This window comes from Porites lutea, chromosome 7 (assembly GCF_958299795.1).
Source record: "Porites lutea chromosome 7, jaPorLute2.1, whole genome shotgun sequence".
Classification (NCBI taxonomy): domain Eukaryota; kingdom Metazoa; phylum Cnidaria; class Anthozoa; order Scleractinia; family Poritidae; genus Porites; species Porites lutea.
Window position 1 is genome coordinate 29,251,227 of NC_133207.1, and position 20,659 is coordinate 29,271,885.

Below are 20,659 nucleotides of genomic sequence, written 5' to 3' on the forward strand. Positions count from 1 at the left end.
TTCTGTTCCCGATAAGGTGGCCAGCTATTAAAGTTGTTCTTGTTGTGGTTTAAACCCGTGGCTGTCTGCTCAATCGAGCTTATAATATAGGTTTTATTCATTTAATTTTTTTCTTGAATAAATTCCTGGCAGTTTTGCGGAAATATTCCCACCTGCCCCAACCTTTTCTTTTTAACGCCTCGTAAACATCCAAGGCTATAAGGAAAACATTAGAAAGGCGCCAGAGCTAACCATATTTTAAAGAATGGTTAAACGTTTTTTTTAATATTGCTCCCACATCCGCAAGCTTCTATTCTAAGATAATTAACTATTGTTTCTGTTGACCAATAAGCTTGCTAACGCGTCCTGAATTACTGGTTAACAATAATGAGCTAGTACACTTCTGCGTTTCTTATTGGTTTTGCTGCGATGAATTCGCACTTGCGCTTTGCTGTTCTGCCTTGTTTACCTTTGATGTAATTATTCAGGGGCACCCAACGAGAATATAGTTCAAAACCACTTAAACGTAGCATTGTTAAACGTATTTTAGTATTAAAACGGTAGATATAGACATATTTTTATCCCCTAAAAATTAATTTTTCATCTGTTCGGATTTCCTGGCTGAAAGTCTAGTGATTCGAAAATTATAGGGATCAAAACTTACCTATTCGAAAATTGCAGCCAGAAAAAAGGCTACCGAAAATTGTAGGTGACCTTTTTAGGGCAAAAATCCGTCAAAAATGGGCAATTATACCATTTTTTAGATGTTCGAAAATCCTAGGAGAGGCAGACAAGCAAGAAATTTGGGGAAAAATGTTCCGAAAATTCTAGATCTCAAATCGTCTTCTGAACAGATATTTTCCAAAAATTGTCGTTGGGTGCCCCTGATTATTTTGAAAAGCATCAAGTGAATTAATAATCTTGGTCGTGTTCTAGCCCGCGTGTACCTTTAAGCCCCATTTACACGGCCGAAAATTTTTGGCACGGCTCGGATGAAAAAAGTACGCGTACCAAAAAAATTGGCTCGGCACGGATAGATTTAGTCGTGTAAACGACTTTGCCCCATGCGTGCCGGACCAAAATTTCACTCGTGCTCGGACCATGTCGAGAGGTAGTCCGAGCACGGATAAAACTGGTACGCGATCGTGAAAATCTAGCCCAGCTCGGATAAAGTGTGCAGTGTAAACGATTAGCCGTGCCGAGCTAACTTTTCTCTGATGGGCCTTCGTGCTTTTGGTCAGCACCAATGTGGGAGAGCATGTACAGATGAGCTTTTTCGTTAGTTCAATATAAACCAAAAGTTCAATAAACACGACAATAGTTCAATGACCTCACGTTAGTTCATTGATGAGCGTGGACAACGTGCAGCTGCGGGGGAAATAGCCACAAATACGTTAGAATTTTTTAATATAAATGTGCAGCATTAACTAAGTGGTAAATACTTTTTCGTTAGTTCTGTGTGTTGAATAACCACACAATAATTCAATAACCGCACCAGTATTCAATGACCACCCATTTTGTTACTTGTGCGTAGACTACATGCAGCTGTGGGAATTGGTAATTCTAAGAACTTTTCGTCCGCCATGTTTTTACAGAGGAAGTAGCATGCGCACTAGGCAAGAATCGAATACGCTGGCCGAGATGTTGAGCCTTTTACCCGTACCAAATCATAAATTCACATCGTTTAGCGCGGTAGTAGAGAGAACGTGTAAATGAGTAATCAGTATTTTTTTTTGGTACGCGTACCACTTTCATCCAAGCCGCGCCAAAAATTTTCTGCCGTGTAAATGGGGCTTTTTTATACCACTGATTTTTGTTCAATTCAAAATCTTCTTAGCCGACTAAAAGGACACTAATAGAAAAATGACTATGTGCCCATTTCTTGCCGTTTTATTAGCAACAGTGCTAAATATCACTTGGTAGAGAGGATGCAGTCGACTTCGGAAAAGCAACACTGGAAGTCGCAGATGCTAATTTCAAAGAAAACACGAGTCATTGTATAAGGAGAATATTTCCTGGTAAAAGATGCGCTCACGCGGAAAAAGTACTTCCAGAATTTCCTACACGAAAATCCTTCTTAAGCTTTTGAAACCCATTAAAATCTCAGCAATATCTGCAGGCCGAATTTTTAAGAAATGGCACACGAAATCAATCCCTCAAACCTGAGCCGCTTCATCACAAAGCTTTACAAGGAAAAGACAGCAATATAGCCCAACCTCGTCCCCAGGGCTTTTCCCTTAAAAAAGGGTGGAAAAGCCCTGGGGACGAGGTTGCAATATAGCCATCATTGGAGGTTCAAATGCTGCAGGAGGGAATCTTGAGCAAGATGAAAAAAATATAAAAGGAATTTTTTATAACTTGTTTGCTACATGGTGGAACGCTACAATTGGAAAGTGGACAGGGTCTCATGCGATTATACACAACGTAGCAATAAGCAGTTTGGGAAGTTATTTATTTGCATTTTGCTATGAAACATTTTTACCTGTGGGAGTGGATGTTGATTTGTTTGTAGTGGAACAATCAGTAAATCATGAACCAGCCTATAAGCCTGCCCCACTGGAGAAACTAATAAGGCAGATCCTTGATCACATCCCAGGCTCAAATATTGGGTCTTTGTCAATATTTTGTGTCCGGCTTAGGAAAAGACCGGCACATCAGTAAAGAACTGAAAAACCCAGATTATTGTACGGATCTTGAAGATTATCAGGGACAGCTTGACGTTGCACATAGGCATACAATCGTACTGCTTTCTGTGTAAAAGATCTGTTATGTGAAAGGACAACTGACGAAGGTTATGAAGTTGACGGGGAAATCGCAGAGGTCAGTCGAGTGATTGCTCATTCTCGTCCCCAGAGCCACTCGGCTTAATTTGTTACCGACCGACCCCTCGTTTCCTGACCACGTGACCAAGAAACGACGGGCTCTGGGGACGAGAATGGTGATTGCTTTAAACCTGTATCACGCGGGAGCATTGAGACATGCACAGGTTGGACTCTTGATGATCAATTACTTTAGAGATGTTTTTGTCTTCAACTTTAGGGAAAACAAGCTTGCGATAAGAAGGATTTTGATCACAAAGTACGGTCCTCTCTGCTACCCGCTCCTATTTACAAAGTAAGTGATACGGAGACATAGATCAATCCACAATGTTGGATAGCGCTGACACCTAACGCTTGCAATAAGCATGCGCAACATCCAAACCTAGACATGCGCATTGAAGAAAACAGAGGCTTTCTTTCCTACGATTCGTTCGTTGAAACACCACCGCCTCAGTGCAACGGCATGTTGAGAAAAAATCTTTAGCGAGGATGGTGAAGTAAAGACAGTAACATGGAATTCAGAATCTGTATCGGGTCATTTTACTAGTAGATCTGTGATCATTATTTTGCGAGCAGCTCAGCGCATTGGTGGTCAGGCCCTTATTTGGTTGGATAACGATAAAGAAAAGGCGATAAAAGTAGATAACATAGTCGAATTTGGTAATCATCTTTTCACATACTAATATAATAAAAATATTTAAAAAGCTGCTTTCCACGAATGCCGTGCCTTACAGTTCTTTGAGTAATCGTTTAAATTGCCCAAGGGGAGACTGTTCCAGAGAATGGCGCCACTATAGCTGAAGCTGTTTTTGTAATAGTTTGTGCGCGGTAATGGAACATTGAGTTTATTTTCAGAGTCCCTTAGGTTATGTGTGACTTCTCGCCTTTCAAATTTAGAACTAAGATAGTTTGGAGCCAACCCGTGCAGAGACCTGTAAACCATCGTAGCTCTTTGAATTTGTTGCTGGCAAGGTAGGTTTTTCCACCCTAGAAGTTTGAAAAGGTGACCAGCATCTACGTCATAGCTTGAGTAGGCCAAAACACGGGCTGCTCTGTTTTGTAGCTTTTGAACCTTATTCCGTAAAGTTATCCCACAGTTTCCCCAAACAATGTTGCAATAATCAAAGTGATAATCAAATTTCATCTTCTCACAGTTGTACGTTGCGTTCGTCCCAGAAGGCACACCATTAGCGTACTTACTTTCAGTGATAGGTTCTTTATTATCGGCGGATTCTTGTCGGCCCAACTGACTTAAATGAAAATGAAGTGATTTAATAAAACTGAACATTAATAAATAAAACCCTTAAAATTGTTTCCAAGTCCTTTAGGTCCCACAAGGTTTTTTCAGTCTTTCATAGACAGCATTGCAACTCAAACCATCAAGCGAGGGATACAATAAAGTCCGGCGCGTCACTGGCGTCAGCTGCCTCGAAGCCAGCAGCTAAGCATGCTCCGGTTTTTTGGGGCGAGCCTGCCGTCCCTGCGCTTTGACGGCAAACAAGGCCGGCCTCTCAAGTCACTTTTGACAAGAAGCATAGCGGTAAACAAACTGAGGTGAAAAACAATGTAATCACTTTTAAACGGAGCAGGTTATTCTGTATAACTAGTTTTGTTAAGTTTCATTTCAACGGTTCACAAGTCTGAAAGTGACAACGTAGAAAAGAAAGATTTTGACCGGAAAGAAAGGACCTCCTAGATGTAAGCGCCTTCCATACACTCGGAACTGAATGATAATCACAACCATCAAGGCTTGCTGTCGGAAAATGTCTAAGGACGTCCCTATTATTCCTATCTGAGCGGTATGGACCATCAGTTAATACATTTCTTGTAATTCTTGAAGAGACAAAGCCTCGCGAAAGCTAAACGGTGGTCAAACGAGTAAACGGTGGGGGAGGGGGCGAGGGGATACAAGCAGAGAGAATAGGTCAGAATGAACTCTGTTCAGTCTCTGCAGTGGTCTATCTCTCGCTCCCTCTCTCACTGTTTCCTCCTTTGACCTCTTAATTTATCCCCTACGAAGCACAAACGAAAAATACATAAACAAAAACAAACAAACAAACAAACAAAACAAAATACTTGGAGTGGACTTGTCCTCAGTCTTCCCCGGCTTCCCAGGTTACAGCATGGATAATTCTATTATCCACAGTTACAGTCCACACGGAATGCACAGCACGTTCAGTGCCTATCCTTTGCCATCTATCTTCGTGCGCAAAATTTGTCATCAAAAAAGGTTAGTGTAGGCCATTTTTGTGCGTAATCGATTGTACTTATTATTGCTAGTAACGCTTTCATATTACTGTTAGTTTATATGGGCCAATAAATATCTTTCAAGGACATCTAAAATTATCAGCATGTCATGCCTTGAAAAATAACATAGCATACGTACAGTATACTGACTGAGTAAAAAAGTGCAATAATTATAAAAAGATATGCCTTTGATCGACGAGTTTTATAGAATATTGAGAGAAAAAGAAATCACTCAGAAAAAGTTAGAAAAATCTTTTTTATATTCTAAAAGTGTGATAATGAAGAGCTTCATGCAACTTTTCGGACAGTTCGATCCAAAATTATACCGTAGCATGACCCCAGCATGACCCAGCTGTTTTATTATCTGATGCACATGACTTTCACGTTGATGGTAAATCTCCATTTTGGTATTAACAGTGCGGAATAGCGTATTTCTCTGTCACACTGCTCACCGTCACACAAGGAGAGACAGCTGTCACGTATTGCGTGACGGTAATCAAGGGATTCTGAATTTTATTCTATTTTTAGCATAATGTCTCATATAGTAATACCGTGATGGCTAAGCCAATCAAAACTCTAGAATTGCATTATCCAATGATCCATTTTTTATATAATATTATTTTTACAAAATTAATGAAATCATTTCTCTTTTGTAAGCTTTCAGAATGATTTCAATGTGGAGAACAGGCTTGGCATATTTGCGATTGTCGAATACACTCACAAGAGTCCAACATCGTGGCTTGGGAACAGCATCTTTCCTTCTTAACAAGTTGCTGATGAAAAGTGTTGAACATTCACCAGAACAGAAAATGGTGAGCATCACGTGGCAGAATGGGACATCAAACAGATATCCTTACATCTATCTACGAGACAACTGCCAGTGCACAGAATGCTTCTTTGAAGAATCTAGTCAACGCCTTCTTGATATTGTAAAGGATGTGGACATTAATGTTCAACCGAACAAAGTTGAGATTAGCGATGACCAAAGTAAACTGTCAATCATTTGGCCTGATGGTCATATCAGTCTTCTTGATGCTGAGTGGCTTTTTCAAAAGCGTCTTTCAGAAGAAAAGGAATCAGAAACTAAGAGCTGTGAAGAGGTGACAACAAGGAAAGTTACCCTTTGGGGTAGGGAATTCAAAGATCATGTCCCTCATATGAAATTTGAGGACATTCTGAATGATGAGGAAGTACAATTTAACTGGCTGAACAGTTTATATAGATATGGCATTGCTCTTGTGACTGACACTCCTGTACAAGAAGGGCAACTAGAAAAACTGGGCAATCTTGTGGGTTACTTGAGAATGACAGCTTATGGGTAAGCAAGGTTTATGATCACACAGTGTATTTGTTCTTTGTTTTTGTCTTTTTCTAAATCCGGGCGCCGAAATAATGCTAAATCTGCTTTTCAATACACTGTTAACAATAACACCACATAATACGCAAAAAAGAAGAAGAAGAAAAGAAAGAACAAGGTATGGACCTTTAAGACGATATTTGCGGTTGGTCACCCATCCAGTTCTTAACCCCGACCAGCAGGGCTTAACTTGAGTGCCATTACCAAACCGAGTTTCGCGAGGCTTATTGCGAGATACGTATTTCTAGTATTTCAGTCTTGAATTTTAGAAGGACTCGTTGAAAAATACTTGAATTTTTTCACAAGTTGTTGAATTTAGTCCTCAATACTGAGGATGTGGTAGAAAAGTGGATACAAAAAATGCCATTTTGATTTGGTTCAAAAACTGGAAGAAGGAAGCTGTTATCCTGGGATTAGCGTTGAACCACGAAACCTGGGCAACCCTAACCCTGAGCTGTCATGTCTAATAGAAATGGACTGGGAGGGGTGGATCTGGGGGGTTCTTGGGGCTTGTGTGAGCTTACTCAGATTCATTTCCTCCTTCTTACCCTTAATACACTTCCCCTCCTTACCCTAGATACAGCGTCCGCATCTTATCCCAGATACATCTTTTGTCCTTGTCCAACTTAGGTACACTTCCCTTTTAATTAAAATTCTAGCCTGCGAACGGCAGATGTTTCTCCTTGCTCATCGCCGCTGAGGGACGTTTCACGAGGAGAATCTTCCCATTTTGAATCCCTACTTACTCCAAAAATCCGAAAATGTTCGACCCCATTCTAGTAAACTCTATTGAAAATGCGAACACATTATAGTCAATCCAGTTGAGAAAATGCGACCCCACATCTTGTAAGGGAGTACCTCCCCGGATTTTGACCCAAGATACACTCCCAGTAAGACATCCCTTTCTTTCTTCAGATACACGATGTTCCTAGCCCCTTCTTAACCCAAATACCTTTCCCCTTATTACCCTAGATCTATGTTCCCCTTGTTACCCCAGAAATACTTCCCCTTCCTTACCCCACATAATCTTTCCATTCCTTAACCCAAGTATATGTTCCTTGCCTCAAATTCAAACTTTTTTTCTATTTTTAAGGACAGATCCAACCCAATAAAAAATCTTAGATCCATTGTGCCTTGTCATTGTTCAGAAATTCCTGATATGGTTTTGTGAAATTAATTTTTGCTGTTTTTCTTTTCCCAAGAAAGACAATCTTGGTTTCTACACGTCTGAAGGCTAATAGTGTTGCATACACAAGCCATACTTTGCCTCTTCACTCAGATCTACCTTACTATGAATGCAAACCAGGGGTAAGCTATAGAGAGCATTGGACTATAACAAGGCCCTAGCTGTTTGGGTAGCATCAGAGCAAATGATGAAAAATGACATAAAGATGGGTTGATTAGCTGCAGCAGTGAGAAGGATAATCACATATATAATATTAAATGTCGATGAGCTACAGGGACATGGCTTCAGCTTGCTCCTGAAGTAATACTATAATAGTTACTGTATTATTTTAATGGTATATCCTTTTTGCACATGTGCTACTTATGAAAGGAAAGGCTAAATTTTAAGAGGATTACAATTGTCATGTCATGCACTTCATTAACTTCACTTTGTGGCAGGATTAGCTCAGTTGTTAGAGCACTTGACTGCAGAGCGGAAGGCCACGGGGTTTCGATTCCCAGGGCCGGACCAATACTCATGGTCTTAAAATAAGTGAGAAATGAAGGTACTCCCTTTGCCCTGCAAATGACTAGACCTTCGCGTGGCTTGGATGACCACGTAAAATGGCCGTCCCATCTCCCGTTGGAGATGTAAAAATAGTGTCCCCAATTAGTACTTTCATGCTAAATACCTTGACACTCAAATAAAGTGCTTTTTTTTAAACATACAGATACAACTCCTCTTTTGCTGGGAGCAAATTCCAACTGAAGGGGGTGCAAACACACTGGTGGACTCATTTCATGTGGCTCAGCAACTAAAGAAAGAAGATCCTCATGCTTACAATCTTCTTACCAAAACCCATGTTCTTTTTCGCCATAGTGGAGCAGATATACTTGGTGAATATGACTTTGAAGGTGCAAGGCCATTGCTTGAGTAAGTTGGCTATTTCAAACATTTCAATTTGCATTTTAAAAAAGTTGAGAAAAAACCTGCCTTCAGCCAGTGGTTGTGGTATACCTGTGGTAGACAAGAGACAGGACTGATGTACATTGTACCTCAATGAAAAGGCTTTCACAGCTAGTACTTGAAAAGTCCTGTTAGAAGGTGGAAAAGAATGAGCGCTTACCTCCCTCTAGGGGGTACTTGATGGAAGTTTGATGCTGTGGGTAGAGGTGTGCTGCTGAGGCCTTCAAACCTTGCCCCTGTTTGAAACAAATATTGCTCACTCACCTTCACCAACCTTCATACTCTTTTTAAGACTTCCAGTCTGAAAATACACCCTGTTCAAGACACTAAATAGTGAAATTGTATACCCTGTTTAAGACTCCAGACTCTTAAAACCATATCCTGTTCAGCGTCACATACCCATATAGGCCAAATAAGTGAGTTAAGCCTCCCCTCCTGGGCTTACCCTCTGTAAGAGAGAGTTGTGGCATGTTAACAAAACCAATCAATTCACCTCTTTAGGGTGGATCACCATGGCAGGTTATTACGCTGCAATCATAATGAGGGAACAAGACAGTGTTTTCTGGGCGTGCCAGCAAGCAAAACTCAAGAGATGTATGAAGCTTACTACTCGTTAACCAAACGACTAAAAGATCCAAGAAACATGTTTGTTCACAAGTTGTCTCCAGGGGAGATAGTTGTGTTTGATAATGATCGTGTCCTCCATGGACGCACAGGTTACACTCTGACAGAGAATGTAGGTAGATGTTTGGAATCAGCATATATTGATTGGGACGTGGCAAGATCCAAGTTGAATGTACTGGGTAAGAAACTGAACAAGGGTCCAGTGACAAGAATGGACAGCACCCTTAGTGTAACACACCCATGGACTGCAGCATAACTCTGTCACTCTCAGTAGCACCCTAGGGTGTACTCCCTATAACGGAGCTGTTCATAAAGTGCTGGGTATTAACCCCTGATGGAGTTGGGTGCTTAGAATTCAGAGGTGCACAGGGCTTTCTTTTGTTTTGGGGAGAGAAGTATAGAAAGGGTAAGCGGACTTCCTGGAAATCTTGAGTGTTGGTGATCTACCTTTTCATTAAGAAGACATTATTTTAATTTGCATTTCTAGCAGCACTGTAGGAAAAAGAAGAAAAGAGGTTTTTCCAAGTAAAACATAACAATTTATTTTATTTTGATTTGTATTAGTCAAGAGCATTGTGTGTTTTATTCAATGCAAACAAGTGGAGAGAAAATCAATACATTAGTAATCCTGTTCAACACATTTAGATTTTGAGTAATAAATATTACATCCAATAAATCTAGTATTAACTAGTTACTAATATTATAAATACCATAAAATATACAATGACAATTTTACATTATTCCTCTGGTAGACCTTTGTTGGCAGTCTTTTAGCTTCTTCCAGACGTTCAGATAGTGAACTCCTGGAACAGGCTAGTAGTATTTTGATTTAACTATATTTTAATCTAGTTTGCAGTTGGTACCTCACAATGGGTTTTTCGCCCTATTTACTGCTTCTGTTTGGTATACAATCAACTCTCTCTTGTGACACACAACACTGCAAGAAGGACGCCTCTCTGAAAAAGACACCTAGAGTTGGTTCCTGCCATTTTGTAGACATTTTCTTGAACTCTTTTCAAGACAAACACCTAGAGTTGGTCCCTCCCATGTTTCAATCATCTTCTTTCACTCTTTATTCGGTGAACAAATGTGTATGTCATATGGAGAGGTGACTGTATAACTTATTGCTTGTCAATATTGTGTCATGTTATTTACTGAAGAACAAAAACTATTTTTAAAATGTTGATTTTACATTTTGATTTTATCTTTTTCGTACAATAAAAATAGAACAAAATACTGCATATTTTGCTTTTTGTCTTTCTTATGAAATAAAACAACAGTGACACTTCTCGTGCATGGATGTAAATCCTAATCTTCAACACTCAGTTTTTTTGTTTAATTCTGAGTATTAGAGATCTCAAAACTGACAGATTTTCTTCCCCTCTGGGGGAGGGGGTTCTCAGCAACAGCAAGAGGACACGCACACAAAACCATACCATACTGAACCAGGCTTAGTATGCCATGAAGATATCATTGTTTTAGGTCAATTCTGTTCTGAAGTCATTACTTACTGCCTTTACTTACTCACAAAATACTCATGTAGCCTGTGTACAGACGCCCCCTCCCCTCAGTGAAAAAAATGGAAAAGGGGAGGGGGTGTCTGTACACACTAATCATAATGATTTTTTGACTGATTTTTGCAGGCATATCAAACGTGAAAAAGTTGGCCCGACTTCTTCAAGCTTTAATCCATGTCAATCCTTGCCATCTGTTGCAACATACGACAGGAAACCATTTCAATGCATAAATATAGTCTTAAACTATAAAAATGGACCACTATTTTTAGAATTTAAAAGATGAGAAAATAGTTTTAGTTTTATTGGAAAGATAGCATGACTTAGTACCTTTAAATGCTGGTTCTTACAAAAATGCCTAAGGTTCAAAACATTTTTCAAAGCAATATTTGTTTTCCCATCTACTGCTAACAAAGGAGAAGAAAAGAGATAAATAAAGGAATTCAGTTTATCCCCTCAGCTCTGAGAAAATATTCCCTTGATGCATCTTTGCAGCATTGCAAAGAAATATTGCAGATAGAGTCACTAATTCCACACCCACCTTAACTTATAAAGTTTATCTGCATTCTAGTGGGCTACTCAACATTTTAAATGAGGAGGCTCTGCCCTGAGGTCCAACCGCATACCCTTTTATCCCTTTAAGCCCCAGTATCCAGACACAAATTCTCCCAACTGATCTCCATACATTTCCTTTAAGAATTAGTTGAGAGAATTTAAAAAAACATCAAGGCATTTTCTCTTTCGTGATCATTTTTTATATTCTCACAACCTTATCTCTTGACAATGTATGGACATTGTTAGGAGAAAATTGCTGTTGGTCACTATTGGGACTTAAACGGTTATACACCATTCTTGACAGAAAAGGTACCCCTTTTTATACCTTCTTACAAAAAAGGCAATGTCCCTTTCTCAAACTATAGAGTTATTGATCCTCCTGAGTTTTTACCTTCATCAAGTAAAAAGAGCAGCTGAAAACTAATATTTTATTTGTAAAGTTCTCACTTTGAAAGGGTTCTTCCTTTTTCATATTTTTTAGAAGGTTTTAATTCTTATTTTTGATGGAATGACAATGAAAACTAGCAATAACTACTGACAGTAAGTGTTCTTGTCATATTTGTTGCATTTAATAAATATTATATTGGATGCAGCCATAAGGTGCATCACTTTGAACTATTTTAGTTTAAGGCCCTTTTTTTAGGTACTTAAAATACCTAAATGACAAATTCCCCTACCCTTGTCATAGAGAGTATCCTCCAGGGATCTTCTTGCATAAGCACAGCTTATGTCACTAATAAACAAGACAAATAAGATCATTTGTGTTACCGTGTTGTGTCCATGTTGTGAATAAGGAGCATGAACAACAATGACAGCAATGCCTGTGAAAATGTCACTTAAAATTCAGCTGTTTCAAACTTCAATTCATCAAATGTTGGCAGATTTTTTGGGAGTTGAAATCTACAGGACTGTATCTCAGTTCAGAAAAAGAAAGAGGAAGTCATTGTCGGGTATTCATGTCCTCCACAAGACGTGGTGTTCAGCAATTTCATGTTGTAGTCGTGCAACAATGGTAAAGAAATGTAAACAAAGCATGGTGCACGTGCAATGTTGTTGTTGTTTTGCTGATCTAAACCTATTGCTTTTTTCGCATTCTTGATGCTGTCTCTTTCATCTTTGGAGTTGAAAAGAAAACATGAAATAAGTTAAGACTCTATTTGGATCTTCTTTAAGTTGTGATTAGGAAGTTCTAGAGCTGACACCTGGAGTGGCCACATTCCCCCAATAATGCCTGCCTGTATAGCAACTCCTGTCGCCACTGCAAGCTCAGGGTCTATAGATACGTTTGGAGCCTTTCCATTGAAATATTCCTTAATGAGTTGCCGCACTCTAGGAACCCTTGTAGACCCACCAACTAATACCACTTCATCAACATACTCCTTCGGAAGTTCAACTTCACTCAATACTCTTTCAATGGGTTGCAGAACTTTTTGAAACAAATCTTCATTTAACTTTTCAAAAGTTAATCTTGAGACCTTTTCCTCGAATATCGCAAGTTTCTTCCCTTGATTCAGGGAAGGTAGGGGTAATCGGACTATGAACCAGTCCTGTGATGTCAAGTTGACTTTAGTTGATTCAACTTCTTGCCTCAGACGCTGGATGTCTTCAGCATTTGTCAGGTCTTGTCCAAATCTCTCTTTTATCACTGCCATTAAATATGTCATAAGTCTGACATTGAAATCTTGCCCTCCCAGTCTATTATTACCAGCCATAGCCATGGTAACAAACATTCCACCTTGGATATTCAGTAGGGAAACATCTAATGTACCACCACCTAGATCAACTACCATAACATTGGCGACTCCTGCCTTCTTATGAAGGCCATAAGCCATGGCTGCCGCTGTTGGTTCGTTTATAACACGGACAACGTTGATCCCAACGAGAGAAGCAGCCTTAACAGTGGCATTTCTCTGGGCCATGTTGAATTCAGCAGGAACCGACATAACCGCCTGGTTAACAGATCTACTGATATTTTTCTCAACTGTCCTTTTCAATTCCCTTAATATAGCAGCACCGATCTCTTCAGGTGATACTAAAGTCTGGTTTCCATGGCTTTCGATCACGAACTTAGGATTGTCTTTTTCATCAGAAGTGATCTTGAACTGGTAGAGTGAAGACAGTTTTCGTAAATCATCTTTCGAGAACTTCTTCCCAATGAAACGTTTTGCGTCATAAATAGTTGATCTAGGATTCAATTCAGCTTGAGCCAAGGCTCTGTTACCAACTAAAACTCCATTATCGGTAAAGGCTACAACGCTGGGAATAACTTTGCTGCCGTTCTCGTTGGCCAGGATGTCAACATGGCCTGTTACAGCTTGATAAACACCAACACATGAAAACGTCGTCCCTAGGTCTATTCCCATAATTTTTGGTTTTGGCGGAGGAAGACGACTTTGAGCTATATATCCGGCAACAACAAGAGCAAAAATCCCACCGAGAACGACACCCAAAGAAGAACTCATCTTCGATCTTGCAGTCAAATTTCTGTAGTGAGACTCACCGGAAGAGAAAACACTTTCGACACGTACATGCGTACTGTGGGCTGCGCAGACTAAAACAACACATGTTTCCTAAGGGACGAGTGGGTAGGTCCACTTCCCCTTCCTCAGAAACAAAAACTACAGCTAACCCTTTAAAACTTCTAATTAGAAAATAGAAGAAATAAATAAATAAATAGAAGCAAAAAAGTGACTTGACATGAAAAACAAGGGTTTTGGAATCGGGATCCGGGATAGGGGTGACATGCGCCGGGAGAAAGCTGGTGGCGGGATGCGGGATTGGGAAACCCTTTCAAGTCTCTTTAACCTGTAGAAAACACTACCATTGAATGAGATTAGTAATAAAGAGTTCTTCTCAATCTTCCTGCTTCCTACAAGAAGTGATGAAAATTATTTAGGCCTTGCCTGAATTTCAGACATTCCTTAATCAGTTAATAGAGTCGCATGTCCTCTCAGCTAATTATGCGACTCGAATGAATATCAGGAATTCTGGCTAATTTAGGCCGTCAAATACATGTAACATCCAATCAGAAGCATACATGCTTCTGGATTAATGAATAGGTGCGTTCACACTGGACGTCTTCCCCAAGGCTCTCCATGGGGAAATAGCTTGGGTTAACTTGGGTTGGGTTTGCCCTGGGTTTTGATCGCTTCCATATTGGCCCGACGGGAAGAAAAAAACTTTAACCCTATTTCGCGGTAAATATCATATCGTTGTAATCATTGGTAGCTGAACGTCAATCGTGAACGGTTTCGACCCTTTTTACCATTTTAGTAAAACCTCAACATCAATTTAGCGTGGCAAGAGCGATACAGCTTTTGATTAGACCCAAATCGAAGACGTCGACTTCATTCATTTAAAAGAAAGGGAAGACTTGATTTTTCACCTTGGGGAAATCGGTCGCACACAAAAAGTTGCTTTCCCATGGGCAACAACCATTTGCCAACGGGTAAAATCAATAGTATGACTGCACCTAATGACAATGATTATTGAACCAGAAGGCGAAGCCGATTTTCCTGACGCAGTGGAAGATGTTCGAAAAACCGGGTCTTTCCTAAACTGCCGAATTTTACACGTACTTATTTATATCTCGACTAAATCGTCTTGTATTGACACGACCGGTAACCCTGAGAAAACAGCTCAGCCTGTAATCCCCTTCTTCCCTTTTTCTTTAAGACTAGAGACCTAGCTTTTCCTCCCTTTGCTCATCCACCGACTTTCGTTCTCAGCAAAAAAAAAAGAAAAAAGAAAAACCGCCTGATGGCAGGTTAAAGTTTCGGGAGCCATTTGACTGGCCCTAACGCATGCTCCAAGTGTAAACTTGTCTATTTGTAAGTACAATACAATAACTTTTTTTAAGAGGGAAACGTCATAACCTTTTACCATTTTCCAACTTATGGCCTTAAATGCCGGAACTTGCTTCAATTATTAGTCAGTTAAAGTATGTTACGTTTTAGTTTATTAAATGGATGACATCTGCTCAGGTTCACGAACGGAACGCTTTAACGGTCAAGGGTAGAAAAATAAACTGGTTTGAAGGTTATTATTATGACAGTTGGCAAGGGGCAAAAATTCGAAAAACGGAAATGAAAACCAGTACGTGATGTGAAAAGTTCAAAAATTAAATCAAAGAAAAAAAAGAGACTGAGAAATGACGATCAAATGGAAATCGGTTGAGTTTCCTTCGGAAAAAAAATTGGATTTAATTCTTCCGAAATGACTAAAAATTTGTCTATAATTCATTAAGTAGAGCGCAGTTTCATCTATTTTGCGCACTACAGTTTGTGAAAATCATACAGTTATTGACCTTGCTCGTTCTCAGAATCTGATTGTCTTTTGCCACTTTGGAAAGTTCGAATTGCTTGGCTGAAAAAAAATTTATATATGGATATCGTTGCCCTTGGCTTCGATCACTTCATGACATCATTATCAATGGTGAAGATTTTTTCCCCAAGTTTTGTTTCCTTGTTTGTTTTCTTTTTCCTTGCCTATACTGACATTTTTTTTTTCAGGTACGCACTTGCGTACGTGCGTAAAGCAGGTCCACCCCTGGATTCTTTTCTACTGAACACGTTTTAAAATCCCTTGATTAAAAAGCCAATTCGTCGTGATGTGAATAAATCAAAGAAAAAAGGAAAAAAGAAAAATTTTTTTTCTGGTTATAACTCTTATTGTTTTTGATTCCAAGTGTACTAATGAAGGCTTCTTTTGATCTTTCAATCGATAAACGACCTGGCCCTAAGTTGTCCAAAGGTGGATATAACGTTTGAAGTTACTCTTTTCACACTGTTTTCAGTGGATAACACAAATAGTTTCACGCCTTAATACTTCTCCACTGCCGAGTGAATAGTGATTTATTCGGTGGATATCATTATCTAATGTTTGAAAAACCGGAGGCATAACTGCTAGTTTTATATCGAATGATCTTCTTAATTTAAGGGGAACGTCCAAGTCCAGTGAATATCAAATATAAACACTTTAAAATTACGAACCCCTTGTCAAATCACTGTCAAAAGAGAACATTAGAACTCAGCTTTCAGTTCAATATTTTGAGTGTCTCTCAAAAAACTCCGGTCCTTTTTAAAACAGACGGAACTGAGAACTACCAGAGAAATAAATAAGTTGTGTGCCAGAGGCATATCTCCTTATGACTGTTGTAAAGCTTGTTCTGAATTTCATCTCCTGTGTTGCAGTCACGCTTTCAACTGATATAGGACAAAGACTTTAAAATTATAACACGAATTACAATCCTAGCCGTGATTTTGTTAGAAGCATGAGCAAACTTTAAAAGATTGTAAGCTGCACCCTCGGACGACACAAGTACCCTCAGAAATACGATACATATCTTGCGCTATTTATAGACATTGGCACCAACTTTCTCAGCTGTTTTCGCCCCATCAATGCCGTTTATTTCCTTCCGTGCCTATGTTGTATTTAAAAGGAAACTAACCTTTAATAGCAAAATAACAACTTACCTTTGTTTGTTTTTCTTTTAAAATTTCAAATATACGATGAGAGTTTTATTAGGTAAAAGCAAACGATGCTTTCAACATATTCCCGGAGATGGTTAATAATAACAGTTTAAAGGCTAAACTAATGTCTAAAACCTTTTACTTCAAGTTACCAAACCAGGAATACCGCCTCGCATTGCTCGTGAACGTGCGCTAATGAAGTATAATAGCTATAGCTTTAAACGCCGACCATGTTTTCAACATTAATCCATTGGTTTGTCTTCTTCCAAACCTTGTCCGAAGTTCTATATGTCTCAACTTTCACCAGAGGTAAGTTCTACAATTCCTCGCCAGTAAAGGCAGGCTTATGACTTATTTGATATGTGTTTCACAGTCATTTTTGCAGAGGTGCAGTTTAATGATCAATAGAAATACATGGATTGGCATGAAGCGGTCCCATTTATGACATGATTGTGTTTTTGTGGTTTTTATTATACAAATCTTTCTAGAGCTAAATGTAACGGTAACCAGTTTGCAAGTCTGGCATTGGCTAATCATTTAATGCTTCCTTGTTTTTTTTTTTTCATAGAGTTAGACTCTGAATTTCGCCAAGATATTTTCACACAAGACGATTATCATTATTTGAATGTTCCTTTGGTTGGATCATTCACAGTGGACAACACCTTTGACTGTACGTTAAAGTGTCTCAGAAATCCTTGTTGCTTTTCTGTTAACCTGGCCGCCTACAGAGGAGCCAATGGAAAGATATGGTGCGAGTTGTTGTCCTCTGAAAAGCTCAGCAACCCCGAGAAGTATAAAAGAAACCAAACCTCGCATCACTTAAGTACCATCCTAGAGGTATAGCATTATTGTTATCAATATTATTATCATTCATTGTCATTGTCATTATCATTATCATCGTCATCGTTCTCACCATCATCATTATCGTTTTCGCAGGAGCCCATAACCCGGAGTGAGCAACTCCCATACTAGGCCTATGTCACGGCGTTTTTACGGACCAGTTTATTATTAGACACATTTTAGGGTACTTTTTCCCATGAAAATAGAATCTCCACCATGTCTATGAGCGCATTCGGAGTGTAAGGTATCAAAAAGCAAAACTAAATGTCATTAAAATGCAAAAGGTATCCTTTTAGGTCTGCAGGTTTTGCTGACTGGTTTGTGGAATTTAAAAGATATTCAAAATTCGTTGTTGTAGTAGTAATCAAAGCGGAGCTCCATGAGTAAGAAAATCTGCTTAGCTATGCATTCAAGAAATTTTGGTTCTGACAAAATCGTCCGTACGTTGCGTACGTACGTCCACCCGTTCATGTAAGCAAAGGAGAAATTTTGCATTTCAAGCACCCGCGCGTTTTGGCGGTAAATCGCATGGCCACCCGCCGGACTTTTAGAGAGAAAAAATACAACAACAACAAAGCCGATTCTTTCTTTCGACTAACTTTTAATGTCTACATTGACGTAAAGTGGATAACAAAGAAAGAGCTAGAGCGAGAGACAAAAAAAAAAAAAGAAAAAAAAGGAGACCAATTTCATTGGAAGAAAAACGTGAAAAGTTTATAACAACGGTGAGAAAATGAGAACTTCAGTCCTCTATAAAACGCGTAACTAGGAAGTGTCTGGACGTTTCACGTTGTAGTCGTGCAAAACAAAGGCAAAGATATCTACCAAAAACGTCTGCTACACATTACGCTTTCGTTGCCGTCGCCGCTTAGCATTACACGATTTTATGTCTTGTTTGAGTAAACTATAAATATCAACGACACCTTCGCTTTTAGCCCTGGCTAAATCTATATATTTAAAATACGAATGGTGATGTTGCTACTTTCAGACCTCAGCCGGTACTCACTCGACATGTTGCAGCGGACATCCTTGTGCGCAAAATTCCAGACATCTCAGCTGCCCTTGTAAGAAGGGCTTTATTGGAGCATCTTGCCAAACTAAAGGTAACAAAACAAGCGTTGACTGAAACTAAAAAAGTGCCCTTGTCTTAGTTTGAATATAGGACAATAACACTAGCAGGACTACTAGTGAATTTGATCATTTTTTTCAGCGATCAAGTCGTGTCAAGATTGGTATCACTATAACTCAGACAAATAGGTAACTTCTATTTTTCCAGAAAAGTCTTTTTTTATTCGAGTTGGTTTTAAACGACATCAACCCTTTTAGTACTAGACAAGGTTGTGAAACTGTTTTTTTATGTAAATAGTGAAAATCTGCATGCTTTGACACCCTCAGGAAATGCTCTAGTGTCCGCCTAATACAGGTTTCACTGTAGTTGTTATAAACCAAAAAGTGTCTTCTTTGTCTAGGACAAGCAAAACACAGAGGATTACAATTACCTTTAACTTAAAGCCAACATCCGTGTTCTGTCACATGGGAGATTTTGGATGTGGGGATGGAGGATGGACACCGGTCATGAAGATGGACGGCAACAAGGTACGGAGTAGCCTGTGTAAGGCTCTGAGGTAGTAGGGACATCAGAGCTTGCCTTTGTATGGGTGTTTCTGACGAAATCGAACGCGAAGATCGCCATTGGTTGCGCTGAGCTTACTAGTAGCGTTACCACACAAAAAAATGCTTAATATGCGACGATTTCGTGCTCGCCTGAAGAAACGACGATTTGATGGAAAATGCGCGACAAAATCGACGTCTGCAGGTATCCATGCAGAGACTCACATCACCAAAATAACACAGGCAAAGCGTTCTTATTCTGCATTCAGTCCAGTTCAGTTCAGTTCATTTTTATTTAGCGAAAATACAATACAATACAGGTATACATATAGAAATTGTAAGTTGTCAAGGGAGCCTAGAAGAAATTGAACCAGAAGGTTTATGAAGCTCATCAGTCAAAAAGAAATAAGTATAATGAAATTCGCCGAGTGATACGTTAAAAATAGGAACTAGACAGAGACTGAGTTAAGTTATAAATCAGGACCAAGATAAAGAAAAACGTTCTTAATTCTGGATTGGTAGGAATATAAGGAGGGGGCATCGCGAGTGTAATGTTCAGTGTACACATTAGTAATTTATCGTTCAATTAATTTGACGGCCAAGTACTTGTTTCTCTCACAGCAAACTTTTAACTACAGTTCCACTCTGTGGAGCAACAAAGAAACCTTTAACCTTGACGGAGGGAAGACTGGGTTTGACTCACAGCAAACCAAACTTCCCTCCTACTGGAACACATCCTTCTCCAAGATCTGCCTCGGTATGAAGAGCAGTCAACAGCCGATCAAGTTTATTGTCATCAACAAGCAGGCGAACTCCTTGTACTCTCTGATCGCTGATGGGCAATACCGCAGCACCTCACTGGGTCGTGACAAGTGGAAGTCACTGATTGGTTCTAATGCCTCCTTGCAGGACAACTGTAACAAGGAAGGATTCAATGCTGCTTGTAGTGAATGGGAAACTTCCAAAGCCAGGATCGGTATCATTAGTAACAACGGAGACAATTGCGGGTCCTGTAACTCTAGAATTGGGTTTGGTACTGGAGGAGATCCTGATAAAACCAACTCATGTGGAAACGAAGCTGTTGATTCTCCAGACAATGGCCATAAACATATTAAGGCGATGGGATATATTTTGGTGCAGTGAAAGGAAACTGATCGAGGTTAATTTTTTTTTGTGTCAAAGACGCCAAACGAAATCTATCTTAAGGGGTCGGTCGTTTATTACCTGTGAGGGAGCGGGGAGGGCGGCCATTTTACTGGATGTTCGTTTTCAAATACTTGATTTTTAGGGGTTTATTTTCAGATGAGAAAGCTTTTAATATCTGGGGGTCATTTTAATAAATTTCATGAAAGTATTGAAAAGGCAGTTAAAGGAGCGTGAATTATAATTGAATGTACAAGCCGTGAATAGTATAGGAACGCCGATCTTATAAACACGACTGTAGATAAATTATGTGCAGGTGAACATCATCACGATTTGCAGCCAAAATCAGTGTTTCGTAATTTCCACAG

The 20,659-nt window shown here is 39.4% G+C and overlaps 3 protein-coding genes across 3 annotated transcripts; 2 read left to right on the forward strand and 1 right to left on the reverse strand.

Annotated features, from left to right (window-relative positions):
- The first annotated feature begins 4,949 nt into the window (after positions 1 to 4,949).
- Positions 4,950 to 9,473, forward strand: LOC140943613 (gamma-butyrobetaine dioxygenase-like). Its single transcript, XM_073392730.1, has 5 exons — positions 4,950 to 5,028; positions 5,703 to 6,363; positions 7,605 to 7,710; positions 8,298 to 8,500; positions 9,035 to 9,473. Exons 2-5 carry the CDS (start codon positions 5,711 to 5,713, stop codon positions 9,411 to 9,413), a joined length of 1,341 nt encoding a protein of 446 aa, XP_073248831.1. The 5' UTR covers positions 4,950 to 5,028; positions 5,703 to 5,710; the 3' UTR covers positions 9,414 to 9,473.
- Positions 9,474 to 11,346: 1,873 nt separating this feature from the next.
- LOC140942917 (heat shock 70 kDa protein 13-like) lies at positions 11,347 to 13,757 on the reverse strand. Its single transcript, XM_073391938.1, has one exon. The coding sequence runs from the start codon at positions 13,686 to 13,688 to the stop codon at positions 12,372 to 12,374; it is 1,317 nt and encodes a 438-aa protein (XP_073248039.1). The 5' UTR covers positions 13,689 to 13,757; the 3' UTR covers positions 11,347 to 12,371.
- Positions 13,758 to 19,008: 5,251 nt separating this feature from the next.
- LOC140943741 (uncharacterized skeletal organic matrix protein 5-like) lies at positions 19,009 to 20,659 on the forward strand. Its single transcript, XM_073392851.1, has 2 exons — positions 19,009 to 19,133; positions 19,770 to 20,659. The coding sequence occupies exons 1-2, from the start codon at positions 19,071 to 19,073 to the stop codon at positions 20,289 to 20,291; spliced, it is 585 nt and encodes a 194-aa protein (XP_073248952.1). The 5' UTR covers positions 19,009 to 19,070; the 3' UTR covers positions 20,292 to 20,659.